The sequence below is a fragment of the Stegostoma tigrinum genome, chromosome 3, assembly GCF_030684315.1.
Source record: "Stegostoma tigrinum isolate sSteTig4 chromosome 3, sSteTig4.hap1, whole genome shotgun sequence".
NCBI classification, from domain to species: Eukaryota; Metazoa; Chordata; class Chondrichthyes; order Orectolobiformes; family Stegostomatidae; genus Stegostoma; species Stegostoma tigrinum.
Window position 1 is genome coordinate 68,585,631 of NC_081356.1, and position 26,853 is coordinate 68,612,483.

Below are 26,853 nucleotides of genomic sequence, written 5' to 3' on the forward strand. Positions count from 1 at the left end.
TATCCCTGCCTGTCAAACTCACCTAAAGTCCATTGCCCATGAAGCAGCCTGAAATCTATTGAAAAGAGGCACAATGATGAAATCTACATTGATCTCAGACAATACTGGCGCATATGCATGCGTGCCTAGAAAAATGCATCACCTCACATCTGTCCAGATTAAACTGCATCTGCCATTTTTCTGCCCATGCCTCCAGCTGATCTATATCCTTCTGTATCCTCTGACAATCTTCCTCACTATCCACAACACCAATCTTTGTATCATCTGTAAACTTACTAATTAGACGAGCTATGTTTTCCTCCAAATCATTTATGTAGATCATAAACAATAGAGGTCCCAGCATTGATCCCCATGGAATATCACTAGTAGCTGCCCTCTATTCTGATAGACATCCTTCTATTGCCATCCTCTGTCTCCTATGACTATTCCAGTTCTGTATCCATCTTGCCAGCTCACCCCGAAACCATGTGACTTCACCTTTTGTACCATTCTGCCATGAGGGACCCTGTCAAAGAATTTACTGAAATCCATGTAGACAACATCAACTGCTTTTCCATCAGCAATCATCTTTGTCACTTCTTCAAAAGTCTTGATCAAGTTAGTGAGGTACCACCTCTCCTGCACAAAACCATGCTTTTTATTGCTGGTAAATCCATTTGCTTCTAAATGCTTATAAGTCTTGTCACTGAGAACCTTTTCCAATAACTTCCCTACGACTGCTGTGAAGCTCACAGGCCTGTAATTTCCTGGATTATTCCTGTTACCCTTTTTAAACAATGGAACAACATTAGCTATTCTTCAGTCCTCTGGGATCTCATCTGTAGTCAAACGGAATACAAAGATGTCTGTCAATGCTCCAACAATTTGTTATCTTGCCTCCCTCAAAATTCTGGCATAGATCTCACCAGGGACCTGGGAACTTATCTCAAATATTGAAATGGTTAAGTTATGCAGAGCTTTCTGTAACTAAAGGAATGTAAAATGAAAGAAAACATGATTTGGTCCAAACCTCCTGAACTCTGCATAATCAGAGACAGACATACGATTGATAAAGTGTGTGAGGATCATACAGAAGTCCTCACAATTATGCAAATTGCCCACTAAACCTAAAATTCTGATTGAAAATTTCTCTGCTCCCTGGGACCCTCCATGAATATCTCCAACTCTAGTGCAGTCTCTACTCCAACTCTAAAGACTTACTTTAACATTTGGGTAACTCCACAACTGACCCCCATCTCCCCCACCAACCATGTGCCCCCACCGATCACCTAACTAATTCCTCTCAACCCGGAAATTGTCACCTCCCTCCCACCCCAATACATCCCTGGCAACCAGACTTTCTCCTGAACACAAATAATATTCTAACTGAATCTGACACCTCACATGATTCAACTACCATCCCCAATCTGTCCCACCTACTACCCAATGAGCTGGGACCACCCTCTGACTGAGCCTGACAACCATGACAATCAGAGTCAACTGCCAAAAGCCAGATTTGACTATCCCACTCCAACCCTGGATCACTGCCTGATCTTACAACTACCCCACCAGCCCCCAACTACAACATACCTGGCTATCCGACCACCCACGATCTGAATACACTTGTTCCTATAACCACATCACCTACCATTTCAATGTACCATTCACCTACACAACTGCTACTCACTTACTCACCTTCCCACTCACTGCCCTCACCAGTCTCTCACTCATCTATTCACTCATTCATCTGCTTATCCATTCACCCATCAATTCACTAATCCACAATCATCCATTAAAAGACTGCACTCTTAAATGTTGATCAGAAACTGGCAGCTAGTGCTGTAAAATGGTAATATATTTTCTGTATTGATCCTCTTCACAAGTTTCTGAAAAGGTAGCCGTATTAGGGGAGTTCTTCTGGAATCTGTATCAGATGTCTAGACTTTTTAAACGTATCCAGAAAAGTGCACCATTTTCTACCTGTCAGCTTCAGATGCTACAATGCTGATGCTAACTAGAAGATTTAGTCCATAGTCTTGAAATTAAAGTGAGGTTTGGATATATTGATGCTTTTGGGATTATGAAGGACTTACAAGTAGAATGGACTTTGATAAACTTAAATAATATAGGGTTCAGTTAAGTTTGAAGTTTTGCCCATTACTTCAATCATGCGGAGCCATTTCATGCAATGCCTTTCTGGAAATTTTACCAATGGACAGTTGCTTTCTTCATGCAGACCATGGAGTAGAATGGGCAGAATCTATGACCACAAGTATGAGATAATGTTTTGGACTTAATATTCCAAAGATCTTTTTTTCTGCCACACTTATGTTGTCATATTAACCGACTCATAGGCGACATGGCATTTACTTGAATGCACAAAACCATAAATGTATTTTAATAATTGTTGAGATGGATCATTTCAAATATCTATTCAAATAGAATAATTTGACATTTGATGTAATATGCTAAGCACTGAAATGCATCAATCGATTTTTTAATAAAACTATGTGACAAATGGCAAAAGAATTCTGTACCTTAAAACTGGTAGTGATGGAAGCAAACTTATTGTCTGCAGTTTCTGCATTGCCAATCAAGTAGTCCCAGCTTGTGAACATCTTCCAACTGAAATTAAAACTTGTGTCATCTCCACCACCTTCCTCATTCGCATTGCTTGCCATTCTGAGGACACATGCAAGTGTTACATCATCATCTTATGAAGGTATTATTGTTGTTATCATGTTCAAGGAAACAAAGAAATATGCACTAGGTGATGTGACACTGTTAAGCCACAATGAACTGCTACATATTTAGGGCATATCTGAACCACAGGATGAAAGTAAGAAGGCCACCCTGCCTCCGTTAACACTAGTTTGTTAGGATATGTTTTGCAAAGAGACATTAGCAAACACACAGAAGCAAAGGGACCCTCCTGCACATAGACATGCAATGATTTCTGAAATATCAAATATCTCACAAAAGAATCACTTCCTTTATCGGAGTCAGGAGGTCATGTTGCAGCGGCACAAGTCATTGCTAAGGCCACTTTTGGAATACTGTATTCGATTCTGGTCTCCATGCTAGAGGAAAAATGTTGTGAAACTTGAAAGGGATCAGAAAAGATTTACAATGATGTTGCCAGGGTTGTAGGGTTTGAGCTAAAGGGGAGACTGACTAGGCTGGGACTGTTTTCCTGGGGCATCGGAGGCTGAGGGATGGCCTTGTGGAGATTTCTAAAATCGTGAGGGGTATGGATAGGGTGAGGAGCCAAGATTTTTCCCAGGATAAGGGAGTTCAAAACTAGGGGGCATAGGTTTATGGTGAGAGGGGAGAGCTTTAAAAGGGATCTAAGCGGATACTTTTCCATGCAGAGGGTGGTGTGCGTATGGAATGAGCTGCCAGAGGAAGTGCTGGTACAATTACAGTATTTAAAAGGCATCTGGTTGGGTAGGTGAATAGGAAGGGTTTAAAGGGTTACAGGCCAAGTGTTGGCAAATGGGACTAGATTAATTTAGGATATCTAGACAGCATGGACGAGTTGGACTGAAGGGTCTGTTTCCGTGCTATACAGCTCTATGACTCTACGACTCTAAATTGTAACCAAGGGATGTGATCTGCCGCAGCAATAACGTGAGCATTTTCCTGAATATGGACAATGCTGCTAGCGACAAAGGTCATCCCAAATTTTACTATACGCCCATAAGGCAGTGATCTAGAAATTTAGAGACCCACTTTTTGGATATTAGCAATCTCACTAAGCCCCCAGTGCAAGGGGTAGGAGAAATTTCCAGCTGAAGTTTTGACCGTTATATTGAGAATGCAGGTTATATTCGTGGATCCCACACAGGCAACTGCAAATGTCAAGAACACATTATTTGAATTATGGTCCTGCACTTTTGCAAGGTCAGTTCTGGATTTTTGAACGTCCCACTATTTCAGTCGTATAGCATATCTTGGAACTGAGTGGCAGGAAGCATGTTTCCCTGGAGTTATTGAAAGGATCATGCAATACTTTGTGATTTTAAGACTCCTGAGCCTTTTTTTCTGGGTACTGCTTTAACACGTTCTATTACTCTGAACATTTCTCTATGTTGCAGGAAAAGTTTTAGATGGATTTGCAATCTTGTTGCCATTTACTACTATCTCGTGAGGAAAGAAATTTCTTCTGAATTCTTTATTTGATTTATTAATAACTATCGATTGCCCTAGTTCTGGACTGATTCACAAGTGGAAATGTCAAGCTGAGTTCGCCATATTTAGAACACTCTCAGCGGCCAGAACTATTTTCAATTCTGTGTGAAGCAAAAGTGATGTGAGATTCAATAGAAGCACACAAAAGGGAAATAGACTGTATCATGAAAAGGAATAATTTATGGGGTCAATGGAGAAGGTGAGAGAAGGGCATTCACTGAGTTGCTCATTCAGGGAGCTGATTCTGACACAATAGACCCAACAGACCTTCTCTGCGCTGTAACATTTCTTTATTGTTAGTTTACACATTAGAAATCAGGCTGCCAGCACAAGATGGTTTCTAGATCAATTTTCTGGAATAATTAGCAACCAACTCCCATTTTGTCATCCAAATAACACTGACAGTAGGGTTGAGGTGCAGGAGATCTTATACCCTCTCAATGGTTTCAAAGTCAGTGTGCGACTCAAGTGAACGCCTCAAAGGATGGTGGAACGCAATGACTGTGAGGAAAAGCTGAGCAAACTGACAGTCACCTCTATATCCCAAGCAGTGTGCCTAAGGGTAATCCCCAGGAGTTGCAATTGCAAAGGCAGGTTTCTGCTGTGTATGCCCTCAGACTCACCATCTGTACCAAACAGTCAGAGCATATTTTATTTCTATGCCACTCTGGCTTCCCACTGTCTAGCCACCTCCCCTGAGTAGGTAAAGTTCTGACACAATAGAAGTTGTGTCACCCTAGGAAACTTGCTGCCAATTGCTCAGTTAAGAAGTGCAATTGACTCAGGAGTCTGAAAATCACAAAGTACTGCATGATCCTTTCAATAACTCCAGGGAAAGCAATTGGGTCAGACTCTCACCAGTACAGCTCTGTGCCAATCTTTTAATGAGTGCATTTTTCTCTGCAGAATTAAAGAAAAGAGAAGTTGGTTCCAGAAATGTAGTGGAATGCAGTATCTACAATATATGCACTCAGCATTAATGTGGCGGTTGGAAGCTCCTGGTAACAAATTCTGCCAAGGTGTTTCTGAATTTCGCCAATACGCTGGTAACTGCTAAGTGGACATCGTTTATACCATGTAAAGTGACTAATTTGGCACTGATGAATTGATTGCATTGAATACACATTGGATTATGGCAAAAGATTCAGTCAATCTGATCCTTTTGTGTAACTAGAATCAGGACAAGATTTGTTGCTTTCATAGTCACCTCTACACCTGCTGCTGATTCACTAGAATAACTTACTCAGTTCTCAGAAAATGATAGGTAAGATGGAATCAGACTCAGTTTCAACTGTCAGCTTGAACTGACCTAATCTGACCCACATTGATTTAATATAAATGCCACCATTATCATCACAGATGGAGCTGGTAATGGAAGGATAAAGCTCAGCTCATTCCTATTGTCAGCTTGTTGCTTCATTTTTTTAAAAATGAAATATAAAACACAGAATTGCATGGTTTTTCATGAAGTGTTTCATCTTCAAACTCAAGGCTTGGATTGATGTGTGTTTTTGGTCCAATTGATGTTCAACACAAATCTAAAATACTTGAATACTGTGCTGATTATTCCTGACACACAAATTATATTACAGTTGTTCTAATGTACTGATTATACAATTCATTTGAGGTAAGATTTAATGCTGTCTGTGGAGGTGGGAACAATTTGGGGTGATGTGTTGAATTATATGGGAGGTGCCACATCAAATTTCTGACATCAGGATAAAAGCCTCAAACTATCTTTGATGGACCAAAGGGTGTCTCTATGTTGTATGACTCTATACTTCTGACCAGGAGATGGATAGGAGCTTGTACAGCACTATCGACAGCTGGAAGGCGATTTTAATGGATTAACATGTCATTATCCCTCAGTAACATTGAACATTTCACAATTAAATGATATTTTGAATTTAAATATGAGGATCATGGACTGCAGAGGGGAGGTGAGTGCATTCATGAGGGGAGGAGAAGCTATCCGGAGTTGCCAGTCACAATTCAGCAGTTTTCTTTGAAGAAAAGTGGAGGTTCAGAATCATGATGGAAGAGGACGAAGTTAATGGGAGACCTTAGATCACTGTAGACAGGAAAAGGGTCACTGCAATATTCTATTCCAATGGAACCTTCCCCAAATCTAGGGAGTTTTTTTGAAAATTAAAACCAATGCATCAACTGTCTCAACAACAACATCTTTTAAGATCCTCATATGAAGACAATCAGAACCTGGAGATTTGTGAGCCCACAGTTCCAACAATTTGCTTGCTACGCCTTCCCTGGTAATTGTAATTTTATTGCATTCCTCCCTCCCTTCCATCTCCTGATTAAGAGCTATTTCAAAGTTGTTTCTTATATTCCCTACAGTGAAAACCAATGAAAATTTCCTGTTTTGCTTATCTGCTATCTCTTTATTTTCCATTATTGATTCTCCAAACTCATTCTCTTTCAAAACAAAGTGCACAGTATTAATGATAATGGGAACTGCAGATGCTGGAGAATCCAAGATAATAAAATGTGAGGCTGGATGAACACAGCAGGCCCAGCAGCATCTCAGGAGCACAAAAGCTGACGTTTCGGGCCTAGACCCTTCATCAGAGATTCACAGATTACATCACAGTGTTAATCCTTTTTTAAAATATCTATAGAAACTCTTACTATTGAGTTTTATATTTTTAGCCAACTTTCTCTTGTACATAAATTTTTCCTCCTTTATTTATCTTTTAGCCAATCTTTGCTTTGTATATATTCTGTTCTTTCTTTTAATATGTCACCAAATTGTGCCTAGGGGCCCAATGGCTGTTAAGCTTTGTTACGATCTATGTTCAAACTCCCAGGTGGGAATTCCTCCTGATGCTGTTTGCTGAGGAAGATAGCCTCCTGCTGTTCCCAGGCAGCCTAAAAGAGAATCCACAGTGAAGCATCGCTAAACTGTAGGCTGATCTTTGTCTGCTCTGAGCGATGTGCCAATTGGGCAGTATCTTCTCGATGGAAGTCACATAACAGGCTAAATATTGAAGCAGCTGATACAATGATCACTCTAGGTTACGTGGCCATTCTGCTGCTCGAAGGTCCTGCTGCTGCAGAAGGAGTGGAAACATAGATTTGGAGGTCGGCACTGTGCTTGGAGTTCAATTGCAGAAAATAAGATGGATTCTGGACACGTGGTTGTGGATTGTTCTTTAATTCTGCAACATCAAAGCTGCTGCCTTATAGTCACTGCTGGAATGTCAAAAGCTGCATGCAATTGGCATCCAGACCTCTAACCTTATCAGCTGACAGTGGATTCAAAAACATTCTTCCCACCCCCTCTGCATTATTGGCCAAAAACCCATGCCTGCATCAGGTTTATCAGTTGGCTATTCTGGCTGCTGGTAGTAATGCCACTCCTTCCAAGTCTGCTGCCAGCACCTGGATCAAGACAAATAAATTTCACCCTTAATGTCAACTGCCTTCACATCATTCATCAAAGGTTCATCAATAAAATCTTCCACAGTGCAAAGATTTATTAAGGTACTGTATTATTTCTGGTAAATAATGGTGTTTTTTATGATAAGCAATAAAATTTTGAAAAAAATGACAACCAAAAAGGTCCACCTTTCTGTGCAAATTAATTGGTTTGGAGACTTCCAACAAGAAACGGTTGATAGATGGCTGACTTGGAAAGTCAAACTTACGTTCTAATCACCACCATGAAGCTGTATCCGATTGTACCGACTCCCACCAGGAAGTAGCCCAATGGTAGCCTGAATTTCAACCACCCAATTGTACGCTGATTATTATAGTAACCATAGAAAAGGACAGAATATTGTGCGTAGCCCTGGAAAAAGTATAGAGGTTTCTTTAAGAGATAGTTTTCATAAAAACTACATCAGCAATTGAGCTAGAATTTACGTAAGTGGTGAATAAATGTTTTCTGGAATAAATGTTTTCTACATGGACATGTCTCTAACAAAATTCAAACTTACCCCAAAATCCCACAATGTAGCAAAATTCATGGCTGAGTCTTGCTCACTGATAGGAACAGTTTTTCTTGGCATGCTGCCATATGGCTTTCCCATCAGAGCCTAAAGGCAACACATTAAAGTATACTTCACAAAGACGTCAATTGCATTCAATCACTCAGTTATTTCCCTACCTTAAAAACTGATAATTAATTATCGTGGAAAGGCTTGTTTTTAAGGATAAATATTAAACTTGCTTGGAATACAGTGATGTTTAATCAAGGCAGAAACACAGATGAGTTAGAGGGCTAGAGGTTTGGCACTTACACCAACAGTTTCCACAGGTAATCTAGTTCACCTTTGCTTACAAAGCAAATGAAGTGAACAAAAACTCTGAGCTCACTGTAACCTCTGTGAGACTCCAGTGTCTAGACAACTCATATCCAGTCATGATCCACTCTAGACAAGCGGAACAAGGAAGAAGGTTGAAAGTGACCTTGGAAGATGCCCAATAGGGAAAAGACTCAAAATAATTCATCAGAAGTAGCAACATCTAGCAACACCATTAAGGGTTATCTCAAACAAGCAACACAGATCCCTGGTAAGACCAGAACTTGCTGTCCCCACCTAATTGTTGCTGTGAAGGTAGCAATGAGCTACATTTTGCATACAACTGAGTAGCTTGCTCAGACATTCACAGAGCAGTTAACAGTCATTATACACTGGTCTGAATTTGTATTTAGTCAGACCAGGTAAGGATAACTAACTGTCTTTCTTCCCAAAAGGACGTGAAAGAACGGAGTGGGATTTTACATGACAAGCTTTATGCTTAGCATCGTTGAATTCATTTAAATTCCAAAGTTCATTTAAATACTTGAATTCAGATTTCTGGTCTGGCATTTCAACTCTGTCTTTGGATCATTAGTCTAGAATGCCAGCTCAGCTATATTGTCGCAATGCTACCACAATCCTGAATGTAAAAGTTGCTGTAGTGAACACATAGATTGATGGCTCTGATTTTAACCTGAGTGCAAAGACAAGCAGGAGTTCAGTGAAGTGAAGTGTGAGGATTTTGACAAGAGTCAATGGGATGAGCAGGGCACAAACTGTCACCAGGAGTTGACTGAAATGGTCCTTGCTTGTCAGGTAAGTGGATCCTTGGGATCCTGACATACTTATAGCATACTGTAACATATTGTAGTTGGAGCTTCATAAACAAAGGGTCTGCAACATTAAAAAAAAGGACCACCATCTTTTCAACACAATTAGGAATAGGCAATGAGTATGACCTTGCCAAGGTAATGCCAATTTTGGAAACTCATGATAAAAACAACTTTGATTCCACAGAAATTTTTCATTCATAAAGAAGTTGAAAAGCTAGCTTAGAAAACAAAAATTAATTATCTTTTGAAAACTTATTGTGTTTACTTCATAAAACATAGTTTAACTTCAAGGTATTTTAATGATGAAACTAGCAACTGTGTTTTTTGTTCAAGTTTACCTCAGGGATCATGACCAAACCAAAGGTTAAGCCAAACAGAACCATATTGATTCCATACATCCACCTCAAGAAGATGAAATATGAAGCAACTGATGAACCAAAGTGACCTGGTAAAAACAAACAAAAAATGTCATTGCACATTGTAAGTAGTTAATTATTCCAGGAGTTAAAGAAATTACTGAAATAGGAAAAAAGGGTAAAGGTGCGTGGGCCAGAGATAATGGGAACTGCAGATGCTGGAGAATCCAAGATAATAAAGTGTGAAGCTGGATGAACACAGCAGGCCAAGCAGCATCAATGCTCAAATGCAAAGGTCCCCCTCTCCATTCACATGAAACAGGTTGTGTAAACCATCCACTGTATTGTCAGAATTTCAACTGACAATTTGTGTTTTGTTGTTATAAATGAAGGATTATTTGAGTGCTGTTGCCTTAGAGATACACAAGTCCTAAATATGTAACAAGATAATCAAATTAAATGCACTTTATCTAAATGTACAAAGCATCTGCAATAATGATAGTTGAACTAATGGCACAGTTAAAAATAAATGGCTAATCACCATTACAGAGGCATGGTTTCATGGTGTGCAATGTTGAGGATTAGGTATTCCAGGATACACAATATTATGGAAAGAGAAACAGGATGGCAAAAGGGGAAGATAGCTCTGAGCATAAGGGGTAATGTAAGGACATTAGTGTGGAATGATCTTGGGCAAAAGGACTGTGAATTAGATTCAGTATGATTGAGATTGGTAATAACAAAAGTCAGAAAATGATGGATGTAGTTTAAGGCAACTACTAGTTGTTGTACCATTAGACAAGCATTGAACAATAAATTATGGTGCAACAAAGGAATGCTACATAAATTCAGCAATCTGTCCTCCAGCAGATCACTGAGATTACTGAGGCAATGCCTTCGTCATTCAACGTTAATTCTCCCACCACAAAAACGCAACCAGTGTCCATTCTGATGTTAGCAGATGCAACTGTGTGAGAAGAAGAACTGAATATTGTGTTGTTGGCATGATCTACATCAACCATCCAGCCAACTGAGACTTCTGGCACACCAAGAAGCCCACATTATTGTGTCAATGTGCATTTTTAAATGCATGCTGTAATTTGGAGATATGAATAGTGATAATAGAGGATAAAATTTTCTTTCCATCTCACGGCCGACCAGAAAAGGAAATATTTATTGTAGGGATGTTCAGCAATTTTGGAAAAACCAGTTGCCATGCCAGATCAGCTTTATTCCCTGACAATCAAATAAATTCATTTTGTAATAGACTTTATAAGACAGTCTGTTCCACCTACTTTCAATCTCTTTTATTTTCATTTCCCATGGAATACAAGCAGTTTTGAAATTCTCAAAATCACGCTGAAATTTCATCCATTTCTGAAAGTGAAAATGCAAGATATGTAGGCCTTCTATCATTGAAAATTAGAACTTTCATTTACATTTCAATTAATCCCCTCTTGAAAATGCTCTTCTTTTAATTATTTATCCACTAAATGTGACAGTAGAAATACAGCCTGATTCTAGGCAAGTAATATTCTTGAAATAGAAACAGAAAATGCTGAAAATATTCATGGGTCTGGAAGAAAAGAGGGAAACACAGTTAACATTTCATTTAGGCCCTTCATTGGAATGAATGCTTTCCGTTTTTAGTTTAGATTGTCAGCATCCACAGTATTTTAGTTCTATAATTGTACCATTCTTTGAATTAGTTATTTGGAACTAAATAATTATTTTTTTCACAACCACTGTCTGATGCTTTTTTTTATTGATTTGCAGGAGATGGATGTCACTGACCAGTTATTGTCCATCCCTGATTGCCACTGAGGAGCTGGTAATGAACCATTTTCTTCAGCTACTACGCTTTGTGTGCTATTAGTTAGGGAGTTAAAGCATTTTGACCCATTTTGATGATGAGGAAATAGTGACATATTTCCAGGTCACTTCATGTCCCCACTTGGTGGAGAACTTGGAAATTCCCATGCGTCTGCTGCCTTTCTCTTTCTAGGTGACTGAGGTCATGGGTTTGAAAGGGTTGTCAAAGGAGCTTTAGCGTGTTAGTTGCCGCACTGCATCTTGCAGTAGCACATACCGCAGTCAACATGCATCAGTAGTGGAAGGAGTGAATATTTAAACTGTTGGATGATTTAACAATCAACTGAGCTGCCTTGTCCTGGGTGAGCAAGTGAAGGTTATTTCATTCGCTGCAGACTTGTGTCTTCTCACTTTGGTGAGTCTGATGACGTGGCCCTTACTGCAGTACACCCAGTCTCTGACCTGTCCTCACAGCCCCAGTATTTACGTGGTTAGTCCAATTAGTCCAATTTAATGACAACTCTAGGTTTTTCACAGTGGTGGGTGTAAGGATGAAAATTCCAATGAGAGATATTTGGAATCTCTTCTGGAGGTAGTCATTTCTGTCACTTGTGTGATACAAATGTTGCTTGCCACATAACCCTCCAAACCTGAATGTAGTATATGCTGTGTGCAGGAACAGACAGCTTCATTATTTAAGGAAGTGTGAATTAAACATCAGCAAATATCCCTACTTCCAGCTTTTTGTTGGGAGGAAGATCATTGATGAAATGCTGATGATGGTTGGGCCTGGAAGACTGCCCTCAGGAATTGTTGTAAACCAGACTGTTGCAACTTCACATGTTATTTCATCTTGCACTGAGTTACCAATACCTTATCCTTTACATCACCAAGTCTTCTTACTTCCGTCTGTAATATCGCCCCCTTCTCCATACCTGCCTCAGCTCATCCATTCCTGAAATACTCATCCATGCCTTTTCTATCTTCAGGGTCACTTTAATCCAATTCTCTTTGGTTGATTTCCCATCTTGCACCTTCTGTAAACATAATTAACTGCAAGCATCTGGAGTTGAAATCTTAATTTGTGCCCATGGTCACTGACAATGCATTGGCTTTTGGTCACTTTCCAGCAAGGCCTTAGTTTTAAAAACTATCTTCCATGTTATTTAATTTCTTAATGACCTCACCACTTCCTATCTCGGCAAGATTCTTCACTCCTACAGAGTTCTCAGATTTTTGTACTTCTTCAGCTCTAATCTCTTGCATAATCTAGAGTTTAAGCACCCACCATTATTAGTTATGCCTTCTGCTCGCTAGGCCAAAAGCTCTAAAATTCCTTTACTAAACATTCCTTTCTCTGCATTTTTCTCCTTTAAAGTTCTTTTTTAAAAATAACAATCTGACCAAGCTTTGGATCATCTGTCCGAATATTTTGTTATGTGGCTCATTATTAAGTTAAATTCAGTTTGAGAAGGCTTCAATAAGTCATATTTGTGATGTTTTACTGTACACTAATGGAACTACAGAAATGCACACTTTTTTTAGCTTTTCTTTAGCTCTCTGTAAATAGGACTGAGTCTTTACTTGTGATTCTCAACCATCTCAGATGACCTAAAGGTTGTATTGCATAAGCAAATCAAATCTATATTTAATTCCTACTTTTAGAAACAAACATTACTTTGGATTGTGGTCAAGATTTAAACATAATCTCTGAATTTTCAACTTTAACTCCAACTTTTAACTCCAAACTTATGTTTAAAATCTGGTACATGTTCCAATGCTGTACATGGGTACTACAGTGTATTATTTGGTCCTTTAAGACTGTTTCTCCATTTGACTGGATCATGGTGAGATTAACTTCATTTACCTGCTTTTGCTCCAACTCCCAGAATACCTTTAACTAGTTAAAATTGATTGATAATAATGGATTAATCAGGTCATTCTATAAGAAATTCCCACAAAAGTGGGCCTGTTTACTAACTGATCCAAGATTAAAGAGCTCAGCAATTTTGAATAGCACTGATGACAAATGTAGGAATTATTGAGGTGAGCTGCAAGGGACCTAATGCTGAATGAATGATGGAAACATCCACATTGGTATTTGAAATGTTTCGTGAATAATGGGAATTGGGCATGGAATTCTTTGTTTACTTTTAATTCTTAATGGGACGTGGCATCAGTGGTTAGGCTAACTATTGATGCTCATCCTTAGTTGCTCTTAAAGCGGTGACAGTGAGCTGCCTCCTTCAACAGCTGTAGTCCTTAAGGTGGGGGTATATGCAAAGGTGCAGAAATTTGAGGTTCTGCCAGTCAAAGAGTTAATATTGCAGCATTGACTGAAGTTGTGCATCGGGACTGTGTAAAATCTCTAACGTAGCTGACTCAGTGAGAATTGCCCAAGAAATTAAATTTACCAATGGACAGTTCACCTGTAACTCTTTGAAAGAATCCATTGAAATCGGAAAAGCTGCAGGCTTCAACATTACTCAAGCTGATAGTCAGCCAGGAGAAGAACCTAGTTAACTTTTGGATAAATATTAAACTGACTTTTGGCTCACCACTGACACTAAGCCGTACCTCCTTTGATTCCATACACCTCTCAGGCACCAGACAATCACCTCCCAAACAAACATCAAACTAGCACTAGCCCGATCCATTTTCACACAACCTTCCAACTCCTGAACTGACCTTTCTGGACACAAACATACCAATCAAACATCCACTGCTGCTCTCTTACCCCACTGGCAACCTGACTCCTCCCCAGATCTGACACTTATCCCTCCAGAGATCTGATGCCCCTGCTCTCCTGACCTTACATCACCCTAAGATGGCACGGTTAGTGGTGACCTGTAAACTTTTCACTGTGCTCCTATGGGTAGATGTGACAATAAAGCTAATCCAATTCAATTCAATTCCATGGATACCCAATTTCAAATTGCTAATCTGTTCAAAATCTCTCCCCTTTAGCATGGTAGTCATGCCACGTAACACAATGGAGACTATCCTCAGTGTGAAAACGTGACTTAGTTTCTATAATGACTATGCAATTCCTACCTTGTCATAGACAGATACATCTGTGACAGGCGGATTTGAGAGGATGAGGACAAGTAGGTACTTCCTTCCTGTCGGTTCCCTCGTGACCTGCCACAGCCCAATCTGGCCTATCTATTTTAGTACGTGGTCAACTCAGTAAGTAATACTGTGTCATATTTCTATCATGATTTGACTTAAAACGAAGCTGTTAAGAAACATCTTTTCAAGTCAAATGACACAGTGCCCCACACATGAGACTTCTAATGCCTAAAAGGATTAGTATACCAGGGGCATGATACACCATCACCTCCAAGTTCCCTTCTAAACTTATTACCATCCTGACTCGGACATATCTTGTCACTGGATCGAAAGCCTGATGCCCCTACCTAATACCATTAGAAAAATGCTTTAACTGCATGGCCTGCAGCTGTTCGAGAAGAAAGCTCACTATCACATTCTCATTGGAAATTAGAGACAGTTATAAATGGTTAGGTTGGTTGGCCCGCCGAGCTGGTTTGTTGTTCTGCAGACGTTTGGTTACCGTGCTTGGTAACATCCTCAGTGCAGCCTTTGATGAAGCATCGGTGTGTTTTCCCACCTGGTTTTTGAACTCTGGGGTCCGTTGCGATGCATTGCCTCACTTCCAGGTTTCCTCCATAGTGGAATGTATATGAATGTATTTGTCCGATGTAGTGTTTCTCACAGTCTCTGCATGCGATCTTGTAGATGACATTGGTCCTGTCCATGGCGGGCAGTGGGTCTTTAGATCGGGTGAGCACTTGTCGGAGGGTTGATGTGAGTTTGTGTGCCACTCTGACGCCCAGCAGTCGTCAAAGTCTTGTGGTGAAATCTGACGTGTTCCTGATATAGGGTAGTGTGATGAATGTGTCAGGGCGTGTAGAATCTTTCCCATGCAGAGACTGTGACAAACACTACATCGGACGAACGGAAAGGAAACTAACTACAAGAGGAGATTAACACCAACTGGCTACAAAGAGACACGACCAATACTCATTCATCTCAATCCCCACATGGACAGGGAGAACACCAAGGTCTTGGGACACGCTAGGCAGAGACAAGCACGAGAATTCCTGGAAGCATGGCACTCCACGAAGCAGGCTATTAATAAACACATTGAACTCGACCCCATATACGTTCCACTATGGAGGAAACTCAGAAGTGAGGCAATCCATCTCAATGGACCACAGAGTTTAAAAACCAGGTGGGAAAACACACCGATGCTTCATCAGAGGCTGCACTGAACATGTTACCAAGCACGGTACTGAAACGTCTGCAGAACAACAAACTAACTTAGCGAGCAAACCAACTTCAACACCCACAACCCGAGCTACAGATCTACTCTCAAACCTTATTGTTATAAATGGCTTGAGAAGGATATCTACGTCCTGAGAATAATTTTTGAAAATATAAATTGAAAGAAAGAGGGCATGCAAACAGAAGGTGCTTCAATTATCAAACCAAATTGGAGATAATTTGACTATGAACAATTTCAAAAATATTCAAATGCATTCTGCATTTGTGGTAGTTCTTCACATCATGGCTGACATGTGCTCATGGCAAGAATCTGCACTTTATGCATTTTTAACATGGGAAGTCTGCAGTGCTACAGCTATCACACAGTTTGAAATATTCTTGTTTTTACTATACAACACAGACATAGAGTCATACAGCCATGGAGTCATACAGCACTGAAGCAGACCCTTCAGCCCAACTCATCCATGTCAACCAAATTTCACAATCTAAATTAGTCCCACTTGCCTGTTTTTGGCCCATTGCTCTCTAAACCTTTCGGATTCATGGGCCGGTCCAAATGTCTGTTAAATGTTGTAACTGAACCTGCATCTACCAACTCCTCTGGCAGTTCATTCCACATAAGAGCCACCATCTGTGTGAAAAAGTTGCCCCTTAGAGCCCTTTTAACTCTTTCTCCTCTCACCTTAAAAAGATGACCACTAGTTTGGAACTCACTCTTTCTCAGCCTTTCACGATTTTATAAATCTCCATTAGGTCACCCCTCAACCTCCTATTCTCCAGTGAAAAACGTCCCACCCTATGTCACCTCTCCCTATAATTCAAATATTCCAGTCCCAGCAACATCCTGGCAGTTATTTCTGAACCTCCTCCAATTTAATGATATCCTTCCTATAGTAGGATAACCAGAACTGTACAAAGTACTCCAAAGGGGCCTCATCAACTTCCTGTATAATCTGAACATGACGGCCCAACTCCAATACTCAACGTCCAAGTGATGAAGGCAAGTGTGCTAAACACCCTCTTCACCATCCTGTCTGCCTGCAGCACAACTTTCAAAGAACTACGTACCTGAACCCCTAGGTCTCTGTTCTACAGCACTACCCAGAGCCCTATCTTTCAAATGTATAAGTCCTGTCCTTGTTTGTTTCATCAAAATACAATACCTCACATTTATCTAAATTAAACTCCATCAGCCACTCCTCATCCCATTGGGCCAATTGATCAATTTTGTAATCTTAGGGAACCTTCTTCACTGTCCACTATACTAGCAATTTTAGTGTAGTCTGCAAACTTACTAACCATACTTCCTAAATTTTTATTCAAGTTGTTTATATAAATTATAAACAACGGTGGACCCAGCACCAATCCCTACCATTGGTCACAGGCCTCCAGGCCAAAAAATGTTCCTCGACCACCACTCTGTCTCCTACCATCAAGCGAACTTTCAGGATTTACATATTTATTGTCAGCATGTTTAGCCACGTTATGACACACCAGCCTTGACCATCAAGTCCCGAGGTAGGACTTGAACATAAACATCTGTCCCATAGGTAGAGCCACTGGAAATCACTATGACATTCTACATATACCGATTAAGTTAAGAAAGCTGAACCAGCATCACAGTAACCTCATGTAGAAATCTTGAAAGAAACATTTCCATAAAAACTAAGAGCCAGATGAAGGACAATCAATCAAAAGATACAGATGTACTTTCATCACAAGAATTGTCACTTACTTTGGTCATCATTACTTTATAGGCATAAAATCTTTTGCCTTTTCCTTTCCCAAGTGTGCCTTCAAATTTCTCCACAAATTCCTGTGCTTCTCTTAAAATTGGGCAGAAATAACACAATGAAATAAAATCTACAACTTCTTAAAGAAGTAGCAACTAATTGCAATAAAGCCGACATGTAAACATGGAATTTGAGTAGAATTTGTTTATCAAGTGACTAGTAATGACATTATCATTGTCAAAGTTTGCTTCGGATGAAACAAAGTATTGTCTCATATTCTGCTTATGATATAGCATGAAACTAAAGATAGGTAAATTCTATATGCTTAGCCAATTCATACTAGAAATGTTGGCCTTCACAAGCTAGTGGCAATTATTGGCAATTTCAATTTTGCTAGAAGGTAAACAAAATAAGACCAAAAATACAACTCTGCTAGAAAAATTCTCCCTGTACTACTCAAAATGTCAAAGGAGATTCTATACTCTAGATTCTATATTCTATTCTAAAACCATAATAATATTTAAATCCCAGCAGAAATCACTTTTCCAGTGCAGAAACTGTGCATCTACAACATAAGAGGTGTAAATTGGTGGCTAGTCAGCTAAGCCAAAAATCCAGTTCAGAGTTGTTTGCTGACAGAAAATTTAGTCACTCCCAGAGTGATGTGTGTATGCTGTCCAGAGTGGTAGTAATAGATCCTGGCTTTATTCAGATTTCTTTTAATGGAAGGTGCAGACCTAGGAAGAACTTCCTCACCCACTACTTCAGACTTGTGCCTTGATCTTTTAAGCCTTGACCATTGTCACGGCTGAAAATGATTTGTTCTGATTATCTTCAAGGTTTTTCCTGTCAGCATAATCTAGAACGACAAAACATTCCCACTGGAGCATTGCAAAGGCTTTGCATTGAGCAGCAGAGACATCCAATTTCTTTGTGGCTAGGATCCTGTACGGCTCATGTTCCCAATAAATAAACTCAACCCAGGAAAATGAATCCAGGTCAAGGTGAATATTGGGATAGTGAGCAGAAGGCCTACCTCATCACAATAATACCACAAAGGAGAGAATTCAGCCCCATAAGTTATCAGGCTGTTTCATGCTAGAGGATATCAAAGTCAGGCTCAATTCTCACCTAATAGCCACACATGCAAACTGTGCAGCTCAATGCATTTCACCACCTTAACACAGTTGTTTACAGAGAAAACAGATTAGGGTTATCAAATATGGATGGGAGAAATTCCGCTTAACTTTTGGGCAAAGAGTTTATAGTAGAGAAAGTTCATTGTTCGCAAGAAAAGATTTATAAGAAAAATCAATTTACACGCTGGTAAGGCCGCAAAGACTACTTTGGAGGAGTTATGATAGGGCTGGGGAATAAATGCCAGCCTAGCCAATGACCCCCACATCTCTTTAATGAATAAAGAATACTTCACTCCGAAATACAGACCAGGAAGAGAAATGGTTCCAGCAGATGTTTTCACCACAGAAGAAACATGATTGAAAAGATCCAAGTGTGAAGTTCCATCACCTGGTGAACACCAGTGAAACTGATTAAGACCAGACTTTGCTGACCAGCAAAGACAATAATCAACCAATGGTCACTCGGTGGGTGATTCTGGGATTGCCAAAGATACAGCTAACATTGGCAGCAATTTGGCAAAATTAATATATCAGAAAAATATATCACCAAAAGATGGTGTTTTTGTTTCTTCGTTCTTTCACAGAACTTGGGCTACCTAACAAGGTGCGTATTTATTGCCATCCCAAACTATACTAGAACTGAATGGTTTGCTAAAGCATTTTAGAGGCAGTTAAGAGTCAACTATATTGCCCTGGGTCAGGAACAACAAGCAGGCCAGACCAGGTAAGATTTCCTTCCCTAGAGAATATCAGTGAATCTGGTGAATATCTTTACGACAATTAATGCTCGTTTCATGATCACAATTACTGTATCTAACTTTTAATTCCAGATTAAACTTAAACTCCACCAGCTTCTATGGCAGTATTTGAACCCATGTGCATGGAACATTCACTTGGATCTCTGAAATAATAGGCTAGTAATGTTACCACTACACTACAGAGATAGTAGGAACTGCCGATGCTGGAGAATCTGAGATAACACAGCAGGCTAAGCAGCATCAGAGGAGCAGGAAAGTTTGACGTTTCGGGTTGGCACTCTTTTTTCTGAAGAAGGGTCCTGATCCAAAACGTCAAACTTTCCTGCTCCTCTGATGCTGCTTGGCCTGCTGTGTTCATCCAGCTTCACACCGTGTTACCACTACACTACGCTTTCTTTCTGCTGGTAGATCCAGAGCATCAGTCTCAAAGAAGGACGTCTCCAGAAAAGTCATGAAGGCCACATGAATGGAAAAGGGTAAGCTGAAAGCCAGATCAGTTGAATACTGGATAGGCATTTATGAAGTCAATGGAAAAATAGTGTCTGCATGCACTGTACTACATGCCTCAAATGCAGAAATATACAACAGAACGAGGAGATTGTAGCTACTGAAGTATTATCCAGATGATTGCAGACAGTGCCAGCCGATTTATTCACTCACAACCAAGAAATGTCCCTCAAATGTGCAGACTACTATTCAATGATTCGTTTTACTTGAAGAGTGAAAAATGTGAGAACCAAAGCATGCATTCTGCACCAAAAGATTCCTGAAAGAGTAGTATGTGACAATGGAAACAATTCACCTCCAGATGATTTTAAGGAACTTGCCTATAAGCATGTGTATCACCGCCACATTACCCAAGAGGACACAGATTTACAGACAGCAAACAAAACCCTCACGAAATTCCAAGGCAAAGGAAAACCTAACCCCTGCCTTTTTGACTCCTTCTCCATTTTTCAAAGGTGATATGCAGTCAAATGCAGAGTGTTAAAAGAAAAAAGTAGTATAAGACAATTCTGCAAAGCAAATAATTCCTCCAAGTGACCAGAATGAAGTAACAGAAAAGCTCATGGATATACAGGTAAATGGATTTAAAACTTGAAAAATACCAAATCAGAACTGTTGCAAGGACAAACTGTACTTGCACAGGATCTAATCATGAAAACCAGAAACTGAGAAAAAGCTGTTGGAGTTAAAGACATCATTGACACTGAAACTGGTGAGGAAATAAGGAGGAACAATGACTAAACTCGACTAACAACTGAGCTGGAAATACAGAAAAAAAATCATCAATAACATATCTAACCAGCAAGCCAACATCATCAGCATAAAAAAAAGTAGTGAATTATCAATATCACTGGCAAGTGGCATACAACAGTGACTCAAGCACGTCTCTTACAATGTCGAGATGAACACAAACAGTTGTCAACACCAATTTACCCTTGAGGGGAATGAACTCTAAATCCACAAGATGGAGGCAAAGCATCCTCTCACCTCAGCAATACATTATAATTTCACAAAAGAAACATTCTATAACAGACTCTAGATCCATCCTGTTTAGTTATAAAAGTTGTTGTTAGTCTTCTTTATGTAACATAAGATTTGGACATAGGTATAGCCCAAAGATCATGAAGCAAGGATTCGGTATTCCACTGGCACCAGGTCATTTCAACCATGAAGAGAAATTACGGTTAAATAAGGAAGTATTCAGATGAACTTACATTGCATTGAGGAACCTTTTGTCTTTCTGCTCTTTCTTCCTCAGAAGCATCTTTCCCCCAAAAGATATCCTTTCTTCCAGAGAAGTGCTGATGGAACCCTCTCCCACCAACATCATTTGCTGCTCAAGCACCCCACTCTCTTTCACCATTGTTATTCATTACTGAATGTTGTCTTACACTCAGTTAGGTAGAATATATTTTTTAGAAGCTTATGATTGGAACAATATAATAGATCCACATTTTTAAAAACAAAGAAGGATATGATATTGTTCTTTTATTTTGAAGAGCGAGGAATTAACTGTTATGCAAGTGTACAACCAGCCTGCTACATTCACTATTGTACCTCAGTTGGACACTGGGAATCAATGCACTGGTTCACCAGATACGTGGAGAACTAGAAGAAACACATTCAATGAAGTTTCAGCATTTTGAATCTAGAGCACGACAATGTAAACTTACGGGAACCAGAAAACCCAACACTAAGAGCTCAATTAGGGAGAATTGTGAGGTAGTGATAATGTTAGTGGATTACTATTCTAGTGGGTCCCAGGCCAATGTTTTAGGAACATATGTTCAAATACCACCATATTAGCCACCAGAATTTAAAGTCAATTAATAAATCTGGAACTAAAATTTAGTCTAATGGTGAACATGATACCACTCTCCATTATAAAAACACATCAACTTCATTGATGTTCTTTAGAAAGGGAAATCTATCGTCCTTACCTGGTCCAGTGTATACATGACTCCTGTCCTACAGCAATGTGGTTGACATTAACCACTCTCTAAAATGGCATAGCAAACCACTGAGTTGTATAAATCTGCCATGTATCCTAAAGAAAAGAAATAAAACCGGACAGATCTCCTAATTTTAAGCTAAGCTCTGGAAATTACAATGGCAGGCCCAATTTTGCCAGACAAGAAAAGTATTCCTTCCTAGCATCTGGGACTTGTGTCAAAACTGAGAGAGCTGTCTCACAGATTGGTCAAGCAATAGCCTATCATTTTCATGGAATCATACCTGAAAGCCACCAGCATCAGCACTCGGCTATGTGCCATTTCACTGTCAGGACTGACACACCAGAAATGGCACTATAGTACACAACTGGGCAAAGGTCTCCCATGAGGCTTGAACACTGACTCTGGACCTGAAAATGTCTCACAGCATTAGGTAAAACATGGGTAAGGAAATCTTCTGCTGGTTACCACTTACTGCTAGTCTCTCCCCTCCGGGTACTGCTCCATGTTGACCATTAATTCAAAGAAGCACCAAGGGTGCAAGAGCAAGGGGATTTTAATGTCAGTTTCCAAGAGTGGCTCAGTAGCACCCCAACATGCTGAGCTGAGCTGCCGAGGCTGGCATCGTTGCCAGTTTGAGGCAGGTGGCTTGTAAACCAACAAGAGGGAAAAACCTACAAGACCTTGTCCTCACAAATCTATCGATTGTAGATGCATTTGTCTGTGACAGCATTGGCAAGAGTGACCATAGAACAGTCCTTGTGGTGTTCCCATCTTCATGTTGATATTCTCCATTGTTGTGTGGCACTACCACATTGCTAAATGCGATAGATTTCAAACAGATTGAGCAAGTCAATATTTGGCCTCCAGGAAGTGCCATGGGTCATCGCTAGCAGAAAAATTGTATTCAACCACAATCTGTAACTCATGACACATACTTAATTATTATCATCAAGATAAGGAATCAACCTAGGTTCAACAAACAAATGGAGATGACTGGAGCAGCAACAGACAAAGCTAAAATGCCGTGGAAACTACGAAGTAATTGAGCCCTGACCAACATTCCTGCAACAGTACTTGTGCTCCAGAATTAGTATTGTCCATAGCCAATCTGTTCAAATATAGTTACAAACTCTGTCATCTACCTGACAATCTCAAAGGAGGGGAGGGTTTGGGATATTTGGATGGACAGGGCAGCTGTCTGCTCATTGAATGTCCACTAAAAACGTCAAGGAACAAAACTGCAACAGGGTGCCCAGAGGCATAATGTATCATGACTACATACAATCTTGCCAGAGGCCCATCATCAAACTCTCCAGCACTGATGGCTGGTCAATCTGTTTAATTAAGTGCCCATTTTTGGGCTGAATGGGTACACCCTCCCCGCGTCCCACTCTGAACCCAATGAGGAAGATGCATGAAGGCTATTTGCCAATGGATGGCTCTGAGCCCTACTATTTTTAACACCCACTGGAGTCATAGCCATCAGCAGGCCACAGCTGCAGTCACTGGCAATCCTGTGAAAAATTCTTCACTCCACAAGGGTGACGTGTGGCCACCGTTACTTTATTTAATTGTAACCTCTTTAGAAGGCATGATAATATGCAAGTGCCATCATAGACCCCTTCTGCAGAGTTACTGCCTACCTTTGTCAATGGAGCCACCACTCTTTGAAGGCCCTCGGATTGGACCTTTAAGGACACATCCTGCATCCTTACTTAGGAGCAGCCTCGAATGCAAACTCTTAATCCACCACCTCCAGGAAAAACTCCCAGGGAGGCAACCCAACAGGGAAATCAGTTGAATTCAGAATTCAGAAAAAGGTGCCACCTCACACTTACAGCATAATGGCAGAAAATTACGCTCACAGTGAACACTTTTGATATTCACCCCTGTCCTCACAAGCCAGTTTAGGCCAATACCTATTTCCATTATTTTTATTGTGTTGGTTACATTGTTTCAAAAGTGTTTTGGTCATGATTTTAGATTTGACCAGGAATTGTTATAACTTATAAAACAGGTGCACCCACTTCAGTAATTGTAATTTATGTTTCATTGGTGAGGGTTTGTTGCGTAAAGTTGCAATTAGTTTCTTTTTTTCATCAACTTCATCTTTCAGCTTGGCCACATCTTCTTCAGTAATAACTTCTTCAGATTCTTCTCCTGAACTGGAAACCAAAAGCACAATATTTATCAATACACTATAGCTTTCTGTTGCAAAGAAAAACTATCACCAAAATAAATTTAGGTAAAATCTAACAATTATGCACACGATTTAGCTATTCAGAAATATCAAAGTCTATTTTAAGCTCCTGCTCCCCAACACCACATCTTAATGTGAATCTCTCATAACTAAAATGGGTTACTTTCCCACCATCCTCCCACCCATACCTGCCTTGTTTGCCGTGAAGTTGTTCATGACATAGAATTATTTAGAAACTAGCATTCTAAAGTAAACAAAACTATGCATAGATTTAAGTCAGTTTTTCATTTCTATCCTCATATGTGTTAAGGAAAGACATAGTTTTCACTTCATTTTTGAATTCTGTGAATACTCTTGGGTTGTCTGTAAAGTTGGTGAAATGCAAAAAAGTCAGATTTATTTTAGAAACCTAAAGCTGAATAATTCAGTGCTGTTAAAAACAAGGAACAGAAGAGAGGAAAAAAAAGGTATACTGCCTAGCGACAAAGTGACCTGGGACACAAGGAGATGGAGTGAGTGAAACATTATTTTAGAAGGACAGAACTATTCAGAAGATCAGCAAGTTTCTTACAAAAAGAGGACAGGTCACTTAGAGCAGAAAGGCTTGTAACATCAATTGTCCAATTCAACAGTCTCCAGCAGAATATCATCTTTAAGTTGCTTAGAAGCTTGTAAGAGAAAAGCTCCAAAAACAGAAGGCTTGAAAGGTGTCAGAGAGGGAGACATCCTATGAGGCTGTTGAACATATGAAATTAAGGAACATGTGTCAAGGAACAAATGAGCTAGGAGATGTAGTTTTTTTTAAAGGATCTCAGGAAGAGAGACTAACTAAAGAACGTAACATTACATATATGTGGAAGTTTGCTGGAAAGAAAGGAAGTACATGTGTGTCAACTGATTAGTCAATTGTAAAAACGTCAACTTCACTGATGTTTAAGTGTCTGTAATGTTGTTCAGGGGTTTATTAAGGATATTTGTAATCAAACTGTTTCAAATAGTTCTTATGGAGTGTAAAATAGCTTTTGTTTTCTTTTTGAACACAATGGCCTTTGATGTTCTTTTGTTAAAGCTACACATACAGCCCCTTGTGAATATGTTCAGTGACAGACCACCACAATAGCCAAATTGCATAAAAAATAACTGTTGTGGTCTACCACGCCAGGTAGGCTTAGGACTCTGACTTGTCCAATATTACCGTCAGCTGGGATCAGTACACTCCCACATTATGTCGGATAGGGATTGGCTACTTACTGCTCTTATTGTCTCTCTGGCTTTATATCACAAGACAGGGGAAGGTGAAGACAAGGAGAGTAACCCGGCAACTTTCACTGTGCAGGCTACTATCAAGCAAGAAGGGATGGATATACCTTTCTTCAGAACTTCCAATGCCCTTCGGAGGCACCCCACGAAGATCAGATGCCACCTATCCTCCTTACTGGGGCTTCATAGTTAAGTTTATCCAAAATACTGGAGTTACTTGGGAGGCTGGCCACTTAACTCTTCTCTTGCCTTTATTTCTTTCAACTATTTACAGTCTCAGCTGCAGACACTACACAAACCTGATGCTGCTGACATTAACAAGCTACTGGAGGCCAAGAGGGGACAGCAGTTCCATTCGGACTCAATTCGGACTGTTCCAGCCTAATATTGCAGTGGACAGCTAACCACAGAGTCAGCGGGCTTGGAATTGACTTCTTGACAGGATTTGGGGGCAGGGAATTTGTCTCCCTGTAAAATCCAGCCCACAAACCTACCTACGTCTAACTAATGTATAACTAGTCTCTCTTAGTATCACAAGCCTTTATACAGCCCTCTCATGGCTGTCTCTGCCTGTGTATCTCCTCTTTTGCAAGCAGTTCCACGTGATGCACTACTGTTCGAACATTTACATTTGATGAGTCATCACATGAATAACACATATTCTGCCCAGAGTTCAGACACGGAAATGTCCGCACTTTACATTGCCAACCCAAATCGAAGCCCAAACCTCAGTTTCCTCTGCTAACTTTTGGCAAATTGCAAGAACAAGCCTAAATAACAGTAGATACCACTAGATAGTCTTGAATTAGCAAATTAGAACTCAATGTCATGTACACTGAACCTTGAAAATTCCTGCATTGTTTAATCTGGTAGGAATGCCAAGGAAATGGTGTTTTAGTGGTAACATCACAGAGGTTTAGCCTAATGTCCTAGGGGCACTCATTTAAATCCCAGCACAGAACTTTGTGCAATTTAAAATCAATTGACAAATGAATTTGTAGCTTGTTTCCATGACAAAAACTGTCAATGAATGACATCAAAGCCCACCACGTTCATGACTGCCCAAAAACATGTCAATATCACTGTTTCTGACACATGAAGCAGACCACTTCCACTCACAGCTCATGGGCAAAACCGAAGGAGTGTCACATATTCAAAGCTTTAAAAAAAACTACTTACCTGTGAAGTCACTCAGCCTGCAAATCAATAGCTGTCATACTTAGGATGGAATCAAGGATTTTGGAAATTGCAGTGCTTGCATGGAGAAAACAACAAACAAGAAGATTTTCCTCATGCTTATGCCTTACAGCTTTTTGAATGAGAGAATGAATAGGGCAAAATGTGTGAACTAGCCTAATTCAGATTTCTCCAAATCAACTGGAGCCTGTTTTGAACGAGAATTAATTGTAGTCAAGTAAGTTACACAGTTTTCATTTTGAAATTCTATGAATGGATATTAATGTGAAGTCATCTTGTAATACTAACTTGAAATGGCAAAACCAATAAAATGATGTAAAGGATGATTGCCTAGATTCCCTTTTTCCAGCAGCAATTAGATCC

At 39.9% G+C, this 26,853-nt stretch overlaps 1 protein-coding gene across 1 annotated transcript in view; it reads right to left on the minus strand.

Annotated features, from left to right (window-relative positions):
- tmc1 (transmembrane channel-like 1) overlaps nucleotides 1–26,853 on the minus strand; it is a 100,289-nt gene that overhangs the window by 26,782 nt on the left and 46,654 nt on the right. The window contains exons 8-14 of the mRNA XM_059644661.1: nucleotides 23,861–23,998; nucleotides 17,477–17,567; nucleotides 10,917–10,998; nucleotides 9,604–9,710; nucleotides 8,127–8,225; nucleotides 7,836–7,978; nucleotides 2,517–2,661 (exon numbers count right to left, since the gene is read on the minus strand). Of these exons, the coding sequence (XP_059500644.1) occupies nucleotides 2,517–2,661; nucleotides 7,836–7,978; nucleotides 8,127–8,225; nucleotides 9,604–9,710; nucleotides 10,917–10,998; nucleotides 17,477–17,567; nucleotides 23,861–23,998 (805 nt within the window). The remainder of the gene's footprint in view (nucleotides 1–2,516; nucleotides 2,662–7,835; nucleotides 7,979–8,126; nucleotides 8,226–9,603; nucleotides 9,711–10,916; nucleotides 10,999–17,476; nucleotides 17,568–23,860; nucleotides 23,999–26,853) is intronic.